The following is a 21,865-nucleotide window of genomic DNA, read 5'->3' as shown; positions in this document are numbered from 1 at the left end:
TACATGGCAGGAATTTGATGATGATGATGAATTCTTTTTACAGCACTCTTTCCTCGATTTCTGAGCTTCTTCAACACCCTCTAGAATATCCTGCTACATTTTTATATTTATTTTCTATGTTCTTGCCAAAGTCCTCCCATGACTTTTGTATAGCTAGTTTGACACAGTGTTTAGCTTTCTTACATTTGTCTCTGTATTCTCAAAGAGCACAAGCTGATTTATTTTTCGGGAACATTTGATATGCTTTCTTCTTTTCCTTCACTGCCTCTTTAACTTCCTGTGTCCATCATGGAGTTCTGATTTTTCTATCCTTGCAGACAACCTCACCACATGCCTCTATGGCTGAATCAGTCAGTGTTTTCTTTAGAGCTTGTTACTGAACTTCCATGGTTGATTCATGTTTTTTAAACTGTTTCATTTTTTCTTGAATAATGTTTGTATATTTCAGTTTACAGTTCACATCTGAGAGCTGCTCAACTCACTTTTGATCACTTTAAAACTTTCTTACATGTTCTTCTTTTCAATGTGAAATTCAATTTTATCCTGCTCAAGACTCAATAGTGATCACTTCCAATTTCAAATCCTCTGTACACTCTGGTGTCCTGCACCAGGGAGAAAACATCACTATCAACAATAACATAGTCAGTTAGACTTTTCTTATTCCTTGCCTCTTCTCTCCATGTGAATTTGTGCACATTTTTATGTTGGAACATGGTGTTAGTAATAACCAATCCATGTCCTAAACAGATATTTGCCATTATTATTAGCTTTGCTCTTTTATCCAAATTTTTCCAAAATATTTTTGTATGTCTGACAAACATTTCCTACTCTGCTATTTAGATCCCCAACAAGGACCAACTTTTCAATTATCATTGTGTCAGTTGCTTTCTCTAAAGCCTGAAAAAAATTTCTCCACTTCTACCTTAGCAGAACCTTCTGTGGGACCATAGGCACAAATTAGTCTTATTGTCCAGTTTCCCATTCTGAAATTTGCCCACATAATTGCCTGTCATTCAAGAAGATTACCCTCGTATTTGGTGTTGAATACTATGGCTTCATAGTATAAGAAGAAGAAAAAGTGGAGAGATGAACTGGAACAAATTGCAGGAGTGAGATGGATGGGAGAAGCAGAAAACCGAGTGATCTGAAAAATCATGGTGGGGGGGGGCCTTCGTCCAGCAGTGGACAGAACCAGAAGGTTGAAGAAGAAGAAGACTATGGCTTCTCCTTCTTTTCCTTGATTGTCATTGCCTGAATATAACATTTTGTATTTATTGCTCAGAAAGATCTCACCGGTTTTTGTCTGTTTTGTTTCAGTCACTGAAATTATATCGATCTGGTACTTATCCAATTCCTCAGCTAGCTCCATTTCTTTGCCATTCAGTCTTGTTATGTTGATAGTACCAATCTTGAACTCTGGTGATATTGAGTTTTGGTGTGTGTTAGGGTTTGTTCCAGTAGCTGACTGTTTGCCCTAGTTCCATGGCGAAAACAATGGGGGTCTTGTTTAACAGGGTGACACCCCACCCAGCATGAAATTCTGTCATATTGTACCATCATTTTATATATATTTTGGTTTAAGCTAATAAGAATACAATTTGGTTGGCTAAATCCTAAATTGTTAGCCCATCCTCGTTCGTTCAGTATTCAGGTGCACTTCGAGAAGGTGAGGATTGGGCATTAGGTCAGAAGCCCTGGTCAGTTCTCTGCATTCCTTTAAAGGCTATGTGGAGGTCTCCTCTCAGTTATACAGCTTTGACCCTTAAGTATTTTTTTTTTTTTAAGTTTTAAATGTTCACATGTCCTTGACTGGATTCAGACTGATGCATTTTCATCCAAAGGATTATGACTACTGACTGCCCTATAGAGACACTGTATTTAACATTTAGATTTCTTTAAAACAGAATTATGCTAAGATGCTTGTTTTCATTGTGTATAAGCTGAATGCCAGAAGTGTGACCTTTTTTTCTGTACTGCTCCCACACACGATAAAGTTGCTCATTTGTACTATATTAGTATCATGTGGGAATTAAGAGGTCAAGAGAAAAGAATTTGTGTGTGTGTGTGTGTGTGTGTGTGTCTGTCTGTGTTTGAAAGCTTTAACATACCATTAGCACTACACATTGAAAATTGTACTACTGCAGACTTCCTATTGAGTTGTTTTCCAGATTAATCTGTTCTTTGTTAAGTTTCCAATATTGTCATCTCTGACATTTCATTTCATTTTGAGCATCAATAGACATTTTTTCTCATCCTTTCTTCCCCATTGGGTTTAAATTACTCTTACAATTAGCCTTGCTCGTGCATTGACGAACCCCACTAATGCATTCTAATATCTTTATATCACATGCAAAATCACATTGAAATTAATTTGGAGTGTTCACCCCAAAATCCCAAACTTTCCTCATAACTCTCATATCTGTGGTCTAGTTCTTTGGTCAGCTATTCATTTCTAGCTAGTCTTTCACATCCATGAGTTAAAAGTTAATAACAGAAACAAAGGGGAGTAGGACAATTCAAATTAAACAGATAATTACATCTGTACCTATAGTAGAATTAAAGAAGAAAGAGCAAAAATAGGAGTGTGATTCTTATTCATAAATCAGGTAAGAAAAATATCACACACTATAAATACTAGAGCAAGAAAATTTTAGATCTAGAAGTTACAGATAGGCTGTTATGTTATTGGTATATCTGTCCCAAATGAAGAAAGGGAAATATAACGATGCTTTCGCTCTTCAGATTCACAAAACATAAAAGATAAACCAAAGCGACCATCGTTTAATAGGAAAACAACTAATATGATACTAGACAGAGTATTTAGAGGAGTAGAAATAGAATCAGATCATTATTTATTGAAGTAAAATTGAGAATGTCCCCACAGTGGTTTAAAATTAACCAAATCATTTCAAATTCCTGATATATCTCCTCAAGGGATGTACTGTATACTCTGATAAATACTTCATGAAAAGCTTACATTGTTACTAATTAACTATTGACAGTTTTGTTTAAAATTAGTCTGTTATCTCTCAAGACTCAAGTAATGTCATGTCTCATATTTCAGACTTCTAACTGCATCAATCCACCTAGATCTCAGTCTTCCCATCTGTCTCTTTCTTTCTATTCTGGCATCAAACACCTATCATGCTAACCTTTCCTTTCATTTTGTTTAGGTGACCATCTTTATGTTAGAAAGATGTGCACAAATTCATGTGGAGAAAAGATACAACAGATAACAAAAAGTATTGCTGACTATGCTGTTGTTAATAGATCCAGGAAGTACTTAACTGTTATCATTAGCTTTGCTCTCTTCTCCAAATTTTCCCAAAATATTTGTGTCTACTCTTCATTTCCTATTCTGCTGTTAAGATTTTCCAAGGCCCAACTTTTTTTTGTGTGTTAGCTACCTTCTCTATTGATTAAAAAAAATCCTCCATTTCTTCCTTAGTCCCTACATGGATGTGGGGCAACTGTTTGTGGGACCTACCAGTGATGGTACTGGCCCTTTTCATTATTTCTGTTTTTCTGTACTTTTTTTCTGTATAAAGAAAACATGACAGTAAAAAGACTACTTCTTCTGTGAGCAAACAAAGTTTGCGCCTGAAAGTATCTTCAGGACTGGGTTAAGGTGGTACACACCAGGGCAACTCATTGCAAAGGTGGAGCAAGCTACCAACACTCCTATCTCAGTATCTCCTATAATGCAAAACACATCTCCTTGCGGATATGTCTAATGTTATGCATTAAGGGAAGGGCCACTACCCAGACTAGTTTCGACCTTTATTGAGGTCTCTTCAGTGGGAGCCAGGCCCAAGTGGAGATATCAGGCAGAAGCATTAGCAGGTCATCTCCACCTATAGGAATTGCCAATTGGTGTGCCACCCTTTTTTAATAATTTACTCTGGATTTAGAGAAAGATGTTGAAAGTTTATTTTTCACTTGGTTAGAGTATAATAAATTTAGTTTAATCCTTTATCCAAGTGTGATTTATTTATTATACTCTAATTTATTATACTCTAAAATTTATTATACTCTAACCAAGTGAAAAATAAACTTTCAACTACTTCTTCATCTTTTTTTACTGTCCTGTCTTCCAGACCACCATCACCAGGATCCACTATTTCTGTTTGCTGTGTGGTGCTACCCATGGACATATTGGAAAGAGGGATCCTGGTTGTCTTGCATTACTTTGGTCCTTACTTAGGCAGGGCAGGTGGTGCTGGATGGCATGGGCAGGATCAGTCAGCTTTCCAGCAAGGATCAAGATGTGCAGCAAGTCTCCTACCCAATAATTCTAGGAATGGGGCCCAAGACTTGCTGCAATACTACAATAGCATCTGGGTATACATCTAGGATGACTCTTACATTTCACTTCTAAGTGCATTTATTTCTTGTTGGATAGTGGGTATCTGTGCGTGGCTCCTTGGTGTGTGAGAATCTTGGGTGATAAACCAAAAATTTCCTTCTTAAGTGTGAATCCTTCATCCTCAAATTTTCCAGGGACACTCACAAGGTCCCTACCAAAGGACAAGATTGTGCCACTTCAATAGGGAGGTGATAGAACTCAAGCATCAGATTATAGCCCTATCTGTGTGTCATGTGTTGTGGTTAATTATTATTAAAAGAGACCTCCAAAGAGTCAGAGACTCATCGAGGGAAGCCCATACTACACACACCAGCTATCATACTTATTCTTGAATTCATTCACACTGCTTGCACTCACAGCATCCAATGGCAGTATATTCCAATCATGTGCCACCTTATGAGGGAAAAATCTAACTCTCACTCCCTTCTTGACAGCATTTTCTTAGCTTCCATGGATGCCCTCTTGTCCTTTCCCCACCCTCCATCAACTGGAATCCTGTGTGACCCTTTCAGAAGTTTGTAAGTCTCAATCATATCATCCCTCTTTCTCCTGTTTGGTAGTGTCTGCAGTCTACAAATTTTCAATCTGTCTTCATAATCAGTATTCCATAATCCTGATATCATTTTTAACACTCTCCTTTACACCCTCTCTCCACTATATCAGAATCATAATGAAACTAGGAGACCAGACCTGTGCACAATAGTCCAAGTGAGGTCTTATCAAGGCCTTGTAAAGAGGCAAAATGACATCCTTATCTTTACATGTGATTTGATCATTGCAATTATCTTTTGCGTTGTATTTGCATTCCTTGTGGCATGGTCCCCTGAACTTCAACTTCCTCTCTACTAACACTCAACATCCCTATCCTCATAAATTTCTTCTAGCATAATCTCACCAATATAATACAACATTGGATATCTAATCACGCCGAAGTGAATGACTTTTTAATGACATTGAACTGACACCCATTTTCCCATGATCACAATTCCAGTGTATTCAAATCATTCTGCAAGTGCATATCAGCATGCATTCCTGGTTGCCCTACCTATCTTTGCATCATCAGCAAATAGCTATATGTCACTTGTTAAATCATTCCCAATATCATTAATGTACAGATTGAAAATAATAGTGGACCAAGCACTGATTCTTGTTGTACACCAATTGTTACCTTAAATCTTGTAGACTCGCATCCCCTGTATACCACTTTTTTTGATGTCTGTCAGTCAGCCATCCTCTTATCCAATGTAATATTCTATAACCGAAACCCATATTTTCCAATTTATGTAACAGTCTACAATGCTGTATTCTGTCAAAAGCCTTAGCAAAATCCAAAAGTATCATGGTGTATCCATTCCCCTTGTCTAGTTCACTGGTGATAATATTATACAATGTTAGCAAGTTGTAAAAACATAACCTTCACTTATTAAATTCATGCTGTTCATTGCAAAATAGAGATTCACTGTCAACCCATTTCTGAATGTGAGCCTTAACCAATTTTTCTAAAATCTTCACCACCACTCCTAAGATACTAATTGGTCGATAGTTGGATACATCGGTCTTTGCACCATCCTTGTGCAATGGAATTACCATACATTCTTTCCATTTCTGCAAAATCTTCCCTATTCTGAGACTTATATTAAACAGCCTGGTCAAAGGAATAGCCAGTTTAGCTGAATACTCTGTTAACACACACACATGCTGATATCCCATCAGTCCCTACTGCTGAATTCTTATTCAGTTTGTGCAATAGCTCTAATACCTTGTCCTCATGCACCTGAGTTTCTTCATCCAGTGAAGAAACAGAGAGCTCAATGTTACACATGCCAGGTTGATAGCTTTTATGGGCACTCATTAGTTGAACAACCTCTTCTGCATCTGTAACCCATATGCATTTAGAAGAGTTATTCTTTCATATTCGTTCTTTCTTTTATTTGCAGCATATCGATAGAATTCTTGTGGGTTGTCTTTAACATGCAGAGTCAGTTTCTTTTCATATTCAGACTTTGCTTTTCATAAAATAGCTGTGACTATTCTAGCCTGCCGATTACAACTTTCATAACAGACATCATCCTTATTATGCACACGGTATTCCTTCCACATCATCCTGGCTCCTGCCCTATTTATTCTTTGAACTCTTGGGACACATTCTGATATCACATCATTTAAGTATTGTTTAAATGCTTCCCATGTACTGTCGATATTCTTGCCATCCAGCAACGGATCCCATTCCACTGAATGCAGTATATTCCTCAGTTGGTCATAATTTCCTGCTTTGTAGTTCAGCATGTAACCTTTTCTGAATGGAACATCAATAAACGTAGTCACTTCCCAAGTGAGTACCACATGATCTCTGTCACCAACCGGAGGCAGAATAGTTACATTCTGCCTCTGGTTGGTGACAATAAAAATTGGTGACATTAAAAATACTGTACCCTTGATACTCGATACCAGTTAGTAGGTCTGATTCTGTTAGGCCAGGTCTCACTAATGCCTACAATCTGAGGTCCCAAGATATTGACTAAGGCAACAAACTCTACCTCTTTGTTTCTGATTCATGCACAGACATGATAATCTACCTGCATGTTCTTTTGTCTGCAGTCTGCATGACACAGTTGGGCAACTTTAGATCTCTATTCTTGTCTAGTGCCTTATACATGTAGACATCTTTCAACATTTCTATGACAAAGCCCATTCCCGTCATTAACACATTTATGTAACATTTTCACTCTTACACTCACATTCTCACCATTCCGTCCTTTATAATTTAGTTTCCCTGTCTCTGTGTTAGGTCTCATACCAGTTATTAGTTTTTCTAGACGCTTGATACCAAACACATTCAGGTGTAGGCCATCCCTCTTATACAAATCCAATCTTCTCTTGAACTCACTCCATACATCCAAAAACTCGCATCCATTCCTTCCACACAGATTATGCATTGAATCATTTGCCATCATAGTCCTTTTCTTAATTCATTTTTATCATATTGAGGTAAAATACTGAAAAGACTTTTCACTTTTTCACTCTTCGCTCTCGCCTCTTCCAAGAACCTGTTCATGTTCTCTTTCATATTGAACTTATTGCTAGTTAAATTGTTAGTACCTACTACAATTACGATTTTGTTTACTTTTATTTTCTGCTTTTGAATTGCTTCCTTTATATTCTTAATTTTTGCTCCAGAAAAATTCAAAGTTATAACTCGCTCATCAATAGCATGTTTTATGGTAGAGTCACCATACCAAATAACTTCTTTCTTTTTGCAAACAATGTCACTTACCTGATTTCCGTTACTTCCTGATTTACCTGTTTGGAATCATGAGCAAATAATCTTTTCTCTTGAAGTGTCTTCATAACTGAAGGATTAAAAAATATATATTTGATTATATAGAGAAACCTGTGGAGAATTCATGACTAAAATTAACACACGGGAACCATAGTAGTATTTTTTATTACGTAAATATTATTTTCATTGGATTTGGATTCCATTGTACGTACGCACCCTATCCTTTGTGTCATTCCTAGTATTGTTCTACTGTTCTTATGAGTCCTAAGATACCTAGGACGAAATATTTACGTAATAAAAAAATACTACTGTGGTTCACGTGTGTTAATTTTAGTAAAAAAATATATAATTTGTCTAGTTTAGTTAAAAAATATTGCTTAAAAGAAGTCTTATGTCTTATTTATCCTTAAAACACTACCATTTGTGTATTTACAGAGATTAATTTTTTTTTTTTTACTTTTTTACCTCTTTGGCATGTTTTTTGAAATCTTTTAACTGTTCTAAGTTACTTCCTATTTTTAAAAAAAAATTGTTAAAAAATAGATTTTCACTTAATTGGTTTATTCTTTCCTCTCATTGTGTGTGTGTGGCGTGCATGCATAAGGGGGGAGGGGATATTATCTTTGAAAACTGCAGGGTTTTATTTGCAAAATAAAAAGTTACAAATTGAACCCTTAACCTAATATATATTTTCTCTCCCTTGTATTTCAAGTTTATATCAATTTTCCTAAGACAATTTAATATTACATTTAGTTTATTTTCTGTTTAATTTTTGTTGTTTTATGTACTTCATGGTATTATGCTTTTTTTTATTTTTAGAACAAAGCTGAAAAATATGGAAAATCTGTTTCTATATGGAAGTGTTATTTAAAAACATTTTGGAGAACACTTGCTGTTGGAGGAATCATGAAAATATTGGGAGATTTAGTAGGAGTCATTGGCCCATTATCAATCAGCATAATATTAGCATATGTATCTTCTTATAAACAGGGAGATATTTCTCAAGTACCTGAGAAGGTTAGTTTTTCTCTTTGCAGCTTTACTTAACATAGCATATTTTGGTGTATATGTGTGCACATCACACATAAGTGAATATGATCTACTCTTAAGAATACATCTCCACACATTTACTTACCTATAGCCATTTTACTATGTGTTAATTATATGTCTTTTCATTCTAAGTGGTTTGTCTCTTTGCGGTAAAAGCATAACTTTTCAGCCTTTCACCTATAAAAATAGAAGTGACAATGACCTTGCCATTCCTGTTTGGAATAGATTGGGTGGAGTTACAGCTAGAGCAGCAAAGGCTGTGTAAGGTTGTATATTATGTCTGTTAATTGTGAATGATTGTTTGTGGGAGAAAAACTTGAGCTTCCAAAAGAGGAAACCCTGACATCGTATGAAACTGGTTATCTCATCTTCATTTGAAAATTCCTTGTAAAGGAATAATGCTCAGCTCAATAGTCAAGACCAAATCTCTCTTCTCAGACCAACTCTTCCTCCAAACCTTTCCTGGCACAATCTTCAGCCACTATTTCGTAGAAGATCAGTTTCTGTATTTTCTCTCTTCTACAGATATTTCCATGGGAACTGGATGCTAGTTCAGCAGAACTATTATCTATTATACCTCATATTTCTGCTAGATCGATAGGAACTTGTTCTACAGCTGTTCAGCATCCTTTTCAGTCACACTGCTTACTCACCAAACTTGCTACTCTCAGTGATCTTCAACAATCTTCAACGATTCAAGAAGAATATCAACAGATTACTTTATTCCTGCCTTCCCCTCACACAGCATCTATTTGCTATAGGCAATTCTGCCTTTTATTAGTCTTATTGTCCAGTTCCCCATTCTCATATTTGTCCACATCACTCTACTTGAGACTGCCTGCCATTCAAGAAGATTAGCCTTGTGTTTAGTGTTGAATACTATGGCTACTCCTTCTTTTCCTTGATTGTTGTTGCCTGGATATAGCATTTTGTATTTATTGCTCAGAAAAATCTCACCAGTTTTTGTTTTTGTTTCAGTCACCTCTATTATGTCGATCTGATACTTATCCAATTCCTCAGCTAGCTCCATTTCTTTGCCATTCAGGCTTATGTTGATAGTACTGATCTTGAACTCTGATAATGTTGAGTTGGGGTAAGTTTTAGGATTTGTTCCAGTAGCTGACTTTTTGCTGTTTGCCCTGGTTCCCTGGCAAAAATAACGGGGGACTTGTTTAACTGGGCGACTCCCCAGCCGGCATGAAATTCTGTCATGTTGTACCATCATTTTATAATTCAGTTTAAGCCAATAAGAATACAATTTGGTCGGCTAAATTCCAAATTGCCGGCCCATCCTCATCCGTTCAGTATCTAGGTAGATACCTAACAGGGTGCACCACAAGAAGGTTAGGATTGGACATTAGGTCAGAAGCCCTGGTCGGTTCTCCGCATTCCTTAGAAGGCTATCCCTTCTAAGTGCAGATCCCTTAGAAAATTAAGGATCTGCACTATGAATTATTGGAACATCCACTCTATTCCCCACATTTGGCTCCCTCTGAGTTCTCTCTCTTCACAAAACTAAAACTCTTCCTCGCTGGACAATGTTTTCTTCAAATCAAGAGGTGATTGCAGCTGTAGAGGGGTATTTTGCAGATCTTACTGAGAACCACTACAGGGATGGGATAATGGAGCTGGAGCATCACTGGAATAAATGTATTAATCTTAAGGGAGAATATGTTGAAAAATAAAAATAATTTTAAAATTATAAATTCGTTTATAAATTTGTTAGGTAGAGAACTTTTCAGTCCACCCTCGTATACTAGATTAGGAAACATATCATATATATAAATTATTCAGAGTTCACATCATTTGTCCACTGTCATACATTTCATGCTTTCAATAATTGACTCTTACAACTTACAGGAAACATGTATTCATGAAAGTTAATGAATCGGTTATACAGCACTATGAGAGTAATGCAACTTCCTTGTCAGCTGGAAGTTGCATTACTTGTGCCTATGGTCCCACAGAAGATTCTACTAAGGTAGAAGTGGAGGAATTTTTTGAAAGTTGGTCCTTGTTGGGGATCTAAATAGTAGAGTAGGAAATGATTGTCAGACATACAAAAATATTTTGGGAAAATTGGAGAAAAGAGCAAAGCTAATAATAATGGCAAATACCTGTTGGATTTCTGCTCAGGATATAGACTGGTTATTACTACCACCATGTTCCAACATAGAAATGTACACAAATTCACATGAAGAGAAGAGGCAAGTAATAAGAAAAGTCTCATTGACTGTGTTATTGTTGATAGTGATGTTTTTCCACTGGTTCAGGACACCAGAGTATACAGATGATTTGAAATTGGGAGTGATCACCATTTAGTCTTGAGTAGGATAAAATTGAATTTCATATTGAAAAGAAGAACATGTAAGAAAGTTTTAAAGACAACAAAAGTTGAGCAGCTCTCAGATATGAACGGTAGTCTAAAATACACAAACATTTTTGAAGAAAAAAAGAAAGAGTTTGAGAGAAGGAACCAAAACTTGGAGATTCATTGGCAAGCCCTGAAGAAAACACTGATTATTTCAGCTAGAGAGGCATTTGGTGAGGTTGTGTGCAAGGATAGAAAAATCAGAACTCCATGCTGGACACAGTAAGCTAAAGAGGCAGTGAAGGAAAAGAAGACAGCATATCAAAAGTTCTTGCAAATAAGTCAGCTTGTGCTCTTAGAAAATACAGAGACAAATGTAAGAAAGTTAAACACTATGTAAAACTAGCTAAACAAACATCATGGGAGGACTTTGACAAGAAAATGGAAAATAAATATCAAGAAGGCGGCAAAATATTCTGGAGGTTGTTGAAGAAGCTTAGAAATGGAGGAAAGAGTGCTGTAAAAGGAGTCAAAGATGATAAAGGTGACATGAAAATGGGAGAAAAATATATCCTTGAGTATGGAGTAATTATTTCAAGAAATTGCTAAATGAAACAAGCAGTGATAGCACAGTAATAAAAAACAGTCAACAGGCATGCAGTCAGGAATACATATCCATACTTGAAGTAGAAAAAGCTGTCAAAGGCTTTAAATGTGGAAAGGCAGCAGGAGTAAATGATATTCTACCAGAAATGCTAAAATATGGTGGTATAAAAGTTAGACAGTAGCTGCACTGCATAGTTAAGAAGGCCTGGACAGAGGGATGAATTCCAGATGATTGCATTAGAGCTCTTATAGTATCCATATATAAAAAGGGAAATAAAACTGAATGTGAGAATTACAGAGGCATTTCAATACCGAGTGTTCCTGGTAAGATATGTGCAAGTATACTTCAGAAACGGTTGAGAAGAATTGTGGAAGAGAAGCATAGTGAAGAACAAGCTGGATTCAGGCCAAATAGATGCTATCAGGATCATATTTTTACTTAACAACAGATATTTGAGAAATCATGGGAATATAACAAAGATCTGTATTTAAGTTTTGTAGATCTGGAAAAGTCATATGACAAGATGCCAAGAGAGAAGCTATTCCAAATGCTACAGTTATATGGTATTAATGGGCATTATATCAAGCAATATTTAGTCTTTATTTGAGTTGTAAGTCAGCAGTTAGAATTGAAGGAAGTACAGGAAGATGGTTTAATGTTAAATCTGGTGTCAGACAAGGATGTATATTATCCCCTCTGTTATTCATTATCTATATGAATCACATTATGAAGTCAAGTGGTATTAAACATGATATCAAAATTGGAGGTGTTAATCTCAGCTCTTTGCTTAATGCTGATGATGTTATACTTCTAAATAAATCCGCTACAAGTCTGCAAGATTTCCTGACTAAATTGAATAACTGTTGTAATAGATATGGTATGAAGGTCAGCATTAAAAAGACAAAGACAATGAAAATAGGCAGAAACATTGAAAATATCAACTGCATTGTGAATGGAGAACTTATATAACAAGTAAAACATTTCAACTACTTAGGCACAATTTTTAGTGAAGATGGTAAGTTAAATATGGAAATAGACAACAGAATCAACAAAGCTGGTATGGTAGGAAGTCAACTCAATAAATTTATATGGAATAAGAGAGAAAGTTAGCCGAAACACTAAATTAGCTGTATACAATACAGTATTTAAAACTATTTTAACTTATGTATCTGAGAGCTGGGTTAGAAGTAAAACACTTGACTAAAGACTAGAGACCGCAGATATGAAAGTCCTGGGAAAGATTAGGGGGTATGAATAGATAGCATCATTGGCAATATCATATTAAAAATGAGGATATTAGGTAAGATCTTGACATTGTTAACATCCAGGAATGTGTTAGCAGAACTAATTTCAGGTGGTGTGGTCACTTAAGCAGAATGGGAGAGGAAAGATTAGGAAAACAGTGTTCTATGCAAGGTTGGCAAGAAAAAGACCCAGAGGAAGACCAAGATATAGGTGGATTGATACAGTAAAAAGTGCTTTAGAAGATAGAAATATAAGACCTGATAATATTGGAATCTTTACATTTAACAGACTGATTTCTAGGAAAATTGTTGATAGGAAGTTAGTAATGATGTAAATTTTTCATGTAGTACATAGGTTCCCCAAAGTGTGCGGTACCGTCCCCAGTGGGTGCTGAAGCCTTCTGGGGGGGGGGGGACAATAGTGGGGTCAGAAGCATTTGGGGGCATTCAGGCGGTCTAGGGGTCGGTGGCTCTTTATAGAAGAAATTAATAATATATATTTAAAAATTAATTATTTTCGTGATTTTGCGATTAGATAATCATTTAAAATTTAACTATTGAATTTTAATTCATCTTTTGCCGTCTTACACGATCGATTTTTTTTATCAATTTTCTATTTCAATTATTTAATCATTTGAAAATTTACCATGTCAGATAGAAATAGATGTCAATTTTCTATGTCAATGAGATAATTGAACGTGTCATACAGGATATTTTAACTTCCATTTTTTATATACAGTACTTAAAAAATGTATTCATTTTTTGCTATTGTAAAAAAATTTAGTCTATCCACGCAGCAGACGAGTCTTAACTAGTTGTATGTCAGTCAACTATTACGTAGGTAATTCACTCAATTCAGCATGTTTTAGACAGGAATATGGGTGCTTGCAGTGACTTGTTCAAAGCATGAGTAAGATGGTATTGCAAACAAGTCAATGCATGCAAGTCGATTCGGGCTAGATTTCAAATGTTTAAATACCAGTGGTTTAGGAATAAAGTTTCATTATTTTTTGTGTGCTTTGCCAAGAATCATCAGTCAAAAGTGTGATAGATAAGTGGAGTCATACAAAGTGTAAATTAAATCTTTTATTTTGTGAATATTTTTGCAAATTTTATTACTTCATTATGTCTGATTATAAGTAGAATTGTCAACAGTACAGTATTGAGTATTTGAAATATGGTTTTATTCAAACTGTTATAATGGGGGGGGCGTTACAAAATTTATGTCTTGCAGAGTAGGCGGTGGCCCGAAAAAGTTTGGCAACCTATGATGTAGTACTATCATATCCTGCACACCCCTTGAGGGTATATATCAGGAATTTGATGATGATGATGGTTATTGTTTTTTCCCTTTTCTCAAGATAATTAATAAATAAAATGCCTTTATCATCCCAGAACACTGATGCCATGGCTTTTCCTGCTGATGGAACTGACTTTGTCTTTGGTGCTGAATAACTGGCTTCTGTCCACTCTTTTGACTACTGTTTGGATTCTGGTGTGTAATGCTGAATCCAAGTCTCATCCATAGTCATAAATCAATGCACAAAATCAGTTTTATATTTGTTAAAACGCTCCGAGCACTGTTCAGATTTTCATGTGAGTGCGTTTTTGATCTGTTGTGAGCAAGCATGCCACCCATCTTGCATAAAGCTTTTTCATTTGCAATTCTTTGTGTAAAATATATCCTACATGTTCTTTTGAAATATTAATTCAAAAGAAATTTCAAAAATCGTTTGAAATATAGTCTCAGCAATTTCACTCACTCTAACTTGCCGGTCATCCAATACCATATTGTGCACTTGATGAATGATTTTTAGTGTTGTTACACTTTTTGGACGTCCTTCACTGGGATCATCTTCAGTGCTGGCACGGTCTCATTTAAACTTGGCAGCCCATTTCTTAATTGTCGAAAAGGAAGAAGAAGAAGAGTACCTATAAAATTTTATGAGCTTTGAATGAATTTCTTTTGGCATTAAACCTTCTTTTACAAAGAATTTTATAACCACATGATACTCAATTTTATCCATTTCAAGGAATACTGACAACCTTTTGCTTCAGACAGCTGTATAAAGCAGACTACTTGATATAATGACTTGCAATTTCACATGGATGCTTATGACAGATGTATCAACTTAGGAAAAAAAAAAAATGCTGATAGTGTTGCCATCTATGGTCGAGGCAGAGAACTTTTCAGACCACCATAGTACTGTAGAAATCCAGTGGTGCAGTAACTAAAATCAAGAACAGTTATTTTTTCAGATTAAGAAATGAGTATAGAAATGATCAACAAAAATCACACACACACACACACACATATATATATATAAAAGGTTGATTTCACTCCTAGGTCTGATTGTTTTTAGTCTTTCTGGACTAATAAAAGTAAAAAACTAAAACAGAAGTGACAAACCTGTGTTATGACAAATACAATATACAATTGCTTTTTGCCAACTTTTCTTCACAGATACTTTACTAAAGGCAAGAATATCAAGAAAGAAGTACTTGTCTTTAAAAAAATGATTTTTTTTGTTGAATGTGATGTATATATATTTCTGGATGGTGAAACCATGTAGCAACAGTGCAGTGATAATAAGTCATGCCGTGGCATAAGAATCTGCAAGAAAAGTATGTTATAGTTTATGGGAGTCAGTGGGTATCTGAAGGAAGCAATATCAGACTGTATATCAAGAACAGGGAGAATAAATTAGGTAGGAGTTAGCTGGATGAATAATATCATTAAGCAGGAGCTTATAAAAAAAAAAAAAAACACTGACACATAAGGAGAAAGATGATGAGCAAATTCATCAGCAATACAAAGCTCTGACAAGAAAGACACTCTGTATGGTACTGGCTAACTCATTTTGTCAAAAGAGACCAGAGAAAGGTTCCTCGTGTCAGACAGAAATCGAACCCAGGTCTTTCCGACCAAAGAGCTTTGTCTGTACTGATTGAGCTACGGAGGCTCTTTTCTTACCATCAGCATTGATTAAAGTCATCCTTCGATGATTATTCTTCCTCTTATTTCTAACATAGCAAAAAAAATTGTTAGACTTACTTTGATCAACTTAGCTAATATTGTCTCATAATGTGATTTAGCCATTCTTGACATACTAGTCACCCTTCTTGCTTACACTTTGTACTGTTCCTGAAGATGCTGATCACCTTTCTCTTTATATTTCCTCCACAGTGTTTTCTTCTTTTCAACTCTTATTATCTATGTAATCTCCTATTATCTTATTATTTTTATATCTCTGCTCATCCACTTAACCCTTAATTGGTTTATCCCCTCGACTGTGGGTATGCAGTCTGATACTGCTTCTCTCAAGCAATCCCTGACCACTTGCCATGCTCCACTGACATTCGTAGCTTCTCAAGCCATGGCACTGATCCAAGATGTATCATAAATTTGTCATAATTACCAATTTTGTAGTTCAGCATCAACCCTTCTTAAATAGAGAATTCCACATTTTCATTGATTTCTCGAAACAAGACTGCATGGTTACTCTCCCTGACTGGTGACAGAGTATCTAGTGGTTATGAATACATCTTCTGATGTGTGATATTATTTTTTAAGTAATGGCTTCACACATGTAAAGAAAACGAAAATTTATTAAATATTCCTATGTATTTCAATCCATGTAACATGAGCATCATCCAGGGAGAATGCAGAAGAATTGGCTGTAGTATTTAAAATATGAACACAAGAGCTAGTCATACAGCATGTACTACCATGTATCTCAGTCGCAGCTGATCAAGCAGGAGGAGACACTATTAAAGTTTCAGGGAATCAGATTTAATTATGTAATTTAAAAAAAAAAAAATTTGAAAAATTGATGACAATTACTTCCCAAAACGTAGAGATAGGCATACAGTCTGTTCAATTAAGATTTGGGTTTCAAACTGGGTTTCACCCATTTCAATAACTAGACAACAAAGTTACACTTAATGTAGTGCAATATCTTTGTTTAAATAATGAGAATTTATTCAGGCACAAGAAAGTAGGATGGAACATGTCGATTTTTCTGCACCAGAGAAATCAACTCTTCTAATATTTAAGTAATTTTCCATGGAGATTTTAATGCATTTGCAATTTCAGCTGGTTTTCCTTTTCCATTTGTGCTGTTTCAGCAGATAGAGATGCCGAGGCATTTGCTACTACCATAGATCTTTCACAAATTTTCTGTGTCTATCAGAATACCAGATCACTAATCACTCTCCAAATGCTATAGATTTCTTTCTCATTAATGACCTTTCTGGGTGTATTGTGATTGTTTTTAGTCTTCTAAGCAGTTCAGACCAAAATCTGGCTTCTCCCATATTTTGTTAGTAGTGCTCATACAGTCATTCTCATTTACTTGTGTGGCATTATAAGAAAATCAGTGGGATGATATTTGTAATTTCTAATTTTTTTCAATCTTCCCATGGGTTATTTACATTGAACACCACTAAAACAGTTCTTATTGGTATGGATACATCACATCATCAGCAGTCTTATGACTTGCATTCAATTCTTCTCCCCTGTCTGAGCCAGCCTAATTTTTTCAAGGTTAGCTATTCAAGAGAAGAAGCAGGCATATCGCATTAGACTTGGTTCAAAATCTCTATCTTCCTTTTCTGTTTTTACCAAATTTGAAATAGTTGCAAGCATGTTTTGAACATGTGTAAAACTATTCATAATTTGTTTTGGTAAATTTGGCATTCACAAGTCTTCCACTTGCCTCTAAATCTGTAAAAACATGTGCAGCTGCTAATCGTCACTCTTTCAACAGGTCGACTACAAACTCACTGAGCAAAGTTTCTTCCTCTTTCTTAATTCATTCTTTCTGCTTATGTTTTTTTTTTGAAACATAAGTTTTTCCTTTTCTTCTCATTCACAGTACTAATGTACTGTAGGCTGAATAACCACTAAAAAATTAAAAAAAATCAGGTGTTGATATGATTGCATTCCTCTTGATATTTTCTAGCATTCTTATGCCTCTGCTTGTTTCATTTAATAATCTTTCAAGTAATTACTCCTGGCTTACAGAATATCATCTTCAATTTTTATGTCACGTTCATCATTTCTGCTTCCTTTTAAAATACTCTGTTCTCCATTTCTAAGCTTTCTCAATAATCTCCAGAACATTTTGCCACCTTTATTGATATTTATCTTCTTACCAAACTCTTTTCATGGCTTTTGTTTAGTTATTTTTGTTTGTAGCTTTCTTACATTTCTTTCTATATTCTCTCAGTGTGCCTGCTTACTTAAGAACTTTTGATAGGATTTCTTTGGCTTCCTGAATCCACCATAAAGTAATGATTTTTTTTTTATGATTGCAGGCAACTTCACAACATGCCTTCCTGGTTTCATTACATCCCGTATTGAAGTGATTGTTTTCTTCATATTTTGGCACTCATGCTCTAAGATCGAGAGTGCAGTGTCAACTTTAGTTATGGATATAACTTCTGATTCTATTACTAGATACAGCACTCTCAAACTACTGGTCTTTTGCTATGTATCCTTTTCTCCTTCCAGTCTATGTCCCCATAGCTGAAATGCTAATCTAATGATGCATGGCATCTTTAAGTTAAAGAGCTAACTATGGTAAAGTAGAAATAATAATACCAGTCGGAGAAAGTGAAAGGGGTGCTTAAGGGTCAAAGCTGTATAACTGAGAGGAGACCTCCACATAGCCTTTAAAGGAATGCGGAGAACCGACCAGGGCTTCTGACCTAATGTCCAATCCTCACCTTCTCGTGGTGCACCCTGTTGGGTATCTACTTTGATACTGAACGAACGAGGATGGGCTGGCAATTTGGGATTTAGCCGACCAAATTGTATTCTTATTGGTTAAACCAAAATAAAAAATGATGGTACAACATGACAAAATTTCATGCCGGCTGGGGCGTCGCCCGGTTAAACAAGGCCCCCGTTGTTTTCGCCAGGGAACCAGGGCGAACAGCGAAAAGTCAGCTACTGGAACAAATCTGAAAACAAACCCCAACTCAACATCACCAGAGTTAAAGATCGGTACTATCAACGTAAGAAGCCTGAATGGCAAAGAAATGGAGCTAGCTGAGGAATTAGATAAGTACCAGATCGACATAATAGGGGTGACTGAAACAAAAAAGACCAAAACTGGTGATATCTTTCTGAGCAATAAATACAAAATGTTATATTCAGGCAATAACAATCAAGGAAAAGAAGGAGTGGCCATAGTATTCAACACAAAATACGAGGCTAATCTTCTTGAATGGCAGTCAGTCTCAAGTAGAGTAATGTGGGCAAATATGAGAATGGGGAACTGGACAATGAGACTTATTTGTGCCTATGGTCCCACAGAAGGTTCTACTAAGGTAGAAGTGGAGGAATTTTTTGAGGCTTTAGAAAAAGCAACTGACACAATGAAAAAGGAAAAGTTGGTCCTTGTTGGGGATCTAAATAGTAGAGTAGGAAATGATTGTGAGACATACAAAAATATTTTGGGAAAATTTGGAGAAAAGAGCAAAGCTAATAATAATGGGAAATATCTGTTGGATTTCTGCTCAGGACATGGACTGGTTATTACTAACACCATGTTCCAACATAAAAATGTGCACAAATTCACATGAAGAGAAGAGGCTAGGAATAAGAAAAGTCTCATTGACTATGTTATTGTTGATAGTGATGTTTTCTCCCTGGTGCAGGACACCAGAGTGTACAGAGGATTTGAAATTGGAAGTGATCACTATTTAGTCTTGAGCAGGATAAAATTGAATTTCATATTGAAAAGAATAACATGTAAGAAAGTTTTAAAGCGAATAAAAGTTGAGCAGCTCTCAGATGTAAACTGTAGACTAAAATACAGAAATATTATTGAAAAGAAAATGAAAGAGTTTGAGAACAGGAATCAAACCTTGGAGATTCAGTGGCAAACTCTGAAGGAAACATTGATTGATTCTGCCAGAGAGGCATGTGGTGAGGTTGTGTGCAAAGATAAAAAAATCAGAACTCCCTGGTGGACACAGGAAGTTAAAGAGGCAGTGAAGGAAAAGAAGAAAGCATATCAAAAGTTCCTGGCAAATAAGTCAGCTTTTACTCTTACAGAATTATTATTATTATTATTATTATTATTATTACGGGTATCTCCATGGAGTCAGTAGACTCATCGCGGGAGACCCAAACTAGCATAACAATATCTGTCATATCTCTTCTTGAATTCATTTACAGATGAAGAGCTCACAACAAAGTCAGGCAATGAATTCCACTCATTCACCACCCTCCAGGCAAAAAACCTTGTTCTGACACCTTTGTTAACCACACTCTTCTTTAATTTCCAGAGATGACCTCTTGTTCTTCCATCACTATCACACAGCTGAAATATTTCCCCTGCATCAATCCTATAAAAACCTTTCAGTAATTTAAATGTTTCTATCATATCACCTCCTCTTCGCCTATCAACCAATCTCTGCAATCCACAAGCTCTCAATCTATCAATGTAGGGGGCATTTTTTATATCACTCACCAACTTGGTCACTCTTCTCTGAACCCTCTCCACAGCCTCCTCATCTCCAAGGAATCCAGGTGACCAGACCTGAGCACAGTAATCCAAATGTGGAAGTGTCAATGCTTTATAAAGGGGAATAATAACTTCTTTATCTCTGGATGTCAGTGTGTTCCTCAACAACCAAGTAATCCTATGTGCAATCTTGGACACCTTAGCAATGTGTCCTCTGAACTTCATCTCCCTATCTACCAACACCCCTAAGTCCCTAGCCTCATCAATCTCTTGGAGTACCTTTCCATCAATGTAGTACACAGCTGGTATTCTTTTAATCCCAAAATGCATGACTTTACACTTTTCCACATTGAACTGACATCCATTATCTTTTGCCCATTTTACCAGATTATTTAAATCATCCTGCAAACTTTCAACATCAGCTTGATTTTTTATTGTGCTACCCAACTTTGCATCATCAGCAAACAACTGAATATCTCCCTTTAAGCCATTTCCTATATCATTTATATACAAATTAAACAACATTGGCCCAAGCACAGAGCCCAGCGGCATACCACTGGTCACCTGCCTCATTCTGGACTCAGCTCCTCCATACACCACCTTATGGTATCTCTCCCTGAGCCATTCTCCTATCCATATCACCAATTTAAAATCCATTCCCATCTGCTCCAATTTGCATAACAGTGTTCTATGGGGGTATCCTGTCAAAAGCCTAAGCAAAATCCAGAAGTACCACTGTGTAGCCTGCTCCTTTGTCCAACTCAGATGTTATTCTATTATGAATAGTTAATAGATTGCTAAGGCAGGATCTACCTTTAACAGAACCATGTTGGCCTCTATAGAGTATCATATCCTGATCCACCCATTCTTGAATTTTGTCTTTAACCAACTTTTCCAATACTTTTACCACTACTCCTGAGATGGTGATTGGTCTGTAATTCAATACTGCAGTTTTAGAGCCACCCTTATGCAAAGGAACCACTTTGCCTAACTTCCACTCCCTAGGGACCATACCAGAGTTCAAACTTAAATTAAATATCCAGGTAAGAGGGGTTGACAATTCATTTGCACATTCACGCAACACCCGAGCTGATATTCCATCTAAGCCTACCGCAGTGTTTGCATTTAAGTTTCGCAATATATTTAATACCTCTGATTCTTTAGCTTCAATTCTCACATTAGGTATTGCTATAGGTATAGAGATATCCTCACTTGGGTGATAGACTTTTGAGAAGTGATCACTCAGTAACTCGACTATTACATCTGATTTTGTCACCTCAATACCATCAGCACCCACTAAGGTTATCCTTCCGAAGTCATTCTTCCTCTTACTTGCCACATAGCGGAAGAACTCTTTGGGATTACCCTTGATCTCTTTGGCTAAGGTCTTCTCATAATCTGATTTAGCTTTTCTTACTATGCTGGTAACCTTCCTAGCTTGAGCCTTGTACTGCTCATGGGTGTCCTGATCGCCCTTCTCCTTGTAAATTCTCCATAACATTTTCTTTTTTTGTAGTTCAAGCTTGATA

At 36.1% G+C, this 21,865-nt stretch overlaps 1 protein-coding gene across 3 annotated transcripts in view; it reads left to right on the top strand.

The window, feature by feature from the left end:
* LOC150104479 (ATP-binding cassette sub-family C member 8-like) overlaps window positions 1-21,865 on the top strand; it is an 822,612-nt gene that overhangs the window by 117,853 nt on the left and 682,894 nt on the right. For all 3 annotated transcript variants that reach the window (XM_090395659.1, XM_090395657.1, XM_090395658.1), the window contains exon 5: window positions 8,466-8,663. In XM_090395659.1, the coding sequence (XP_090251785.1) occupies window positions 8,466-8,663 (198 nt within the window). The remainder of the gene's footprint in view (window positions 1-8,465; window positions 8,664-21,865) is intronic.

The sequence above is a fragment of the Typopeltis vanoorti genome, chromosome 7, assembly GCF_054136105.1.
Source record: "Typopeltis vanoorti isolate ZY-2024b chromosome 7, IOZ_Tvanoo_1.0, whole genome shotgun sequence".
NCBI classification, from domain to species: Eukaryota; Metazoa; Arthropoda; class Arachnida; order Uropygi; family Thelyphonidae; genus Typopeltis; species Typopeltis vanoorti.
Note: the sequence above shows the minus strand (reverse complement) of the source record. Positions and strands in the feature narration are given on the sequence as shown.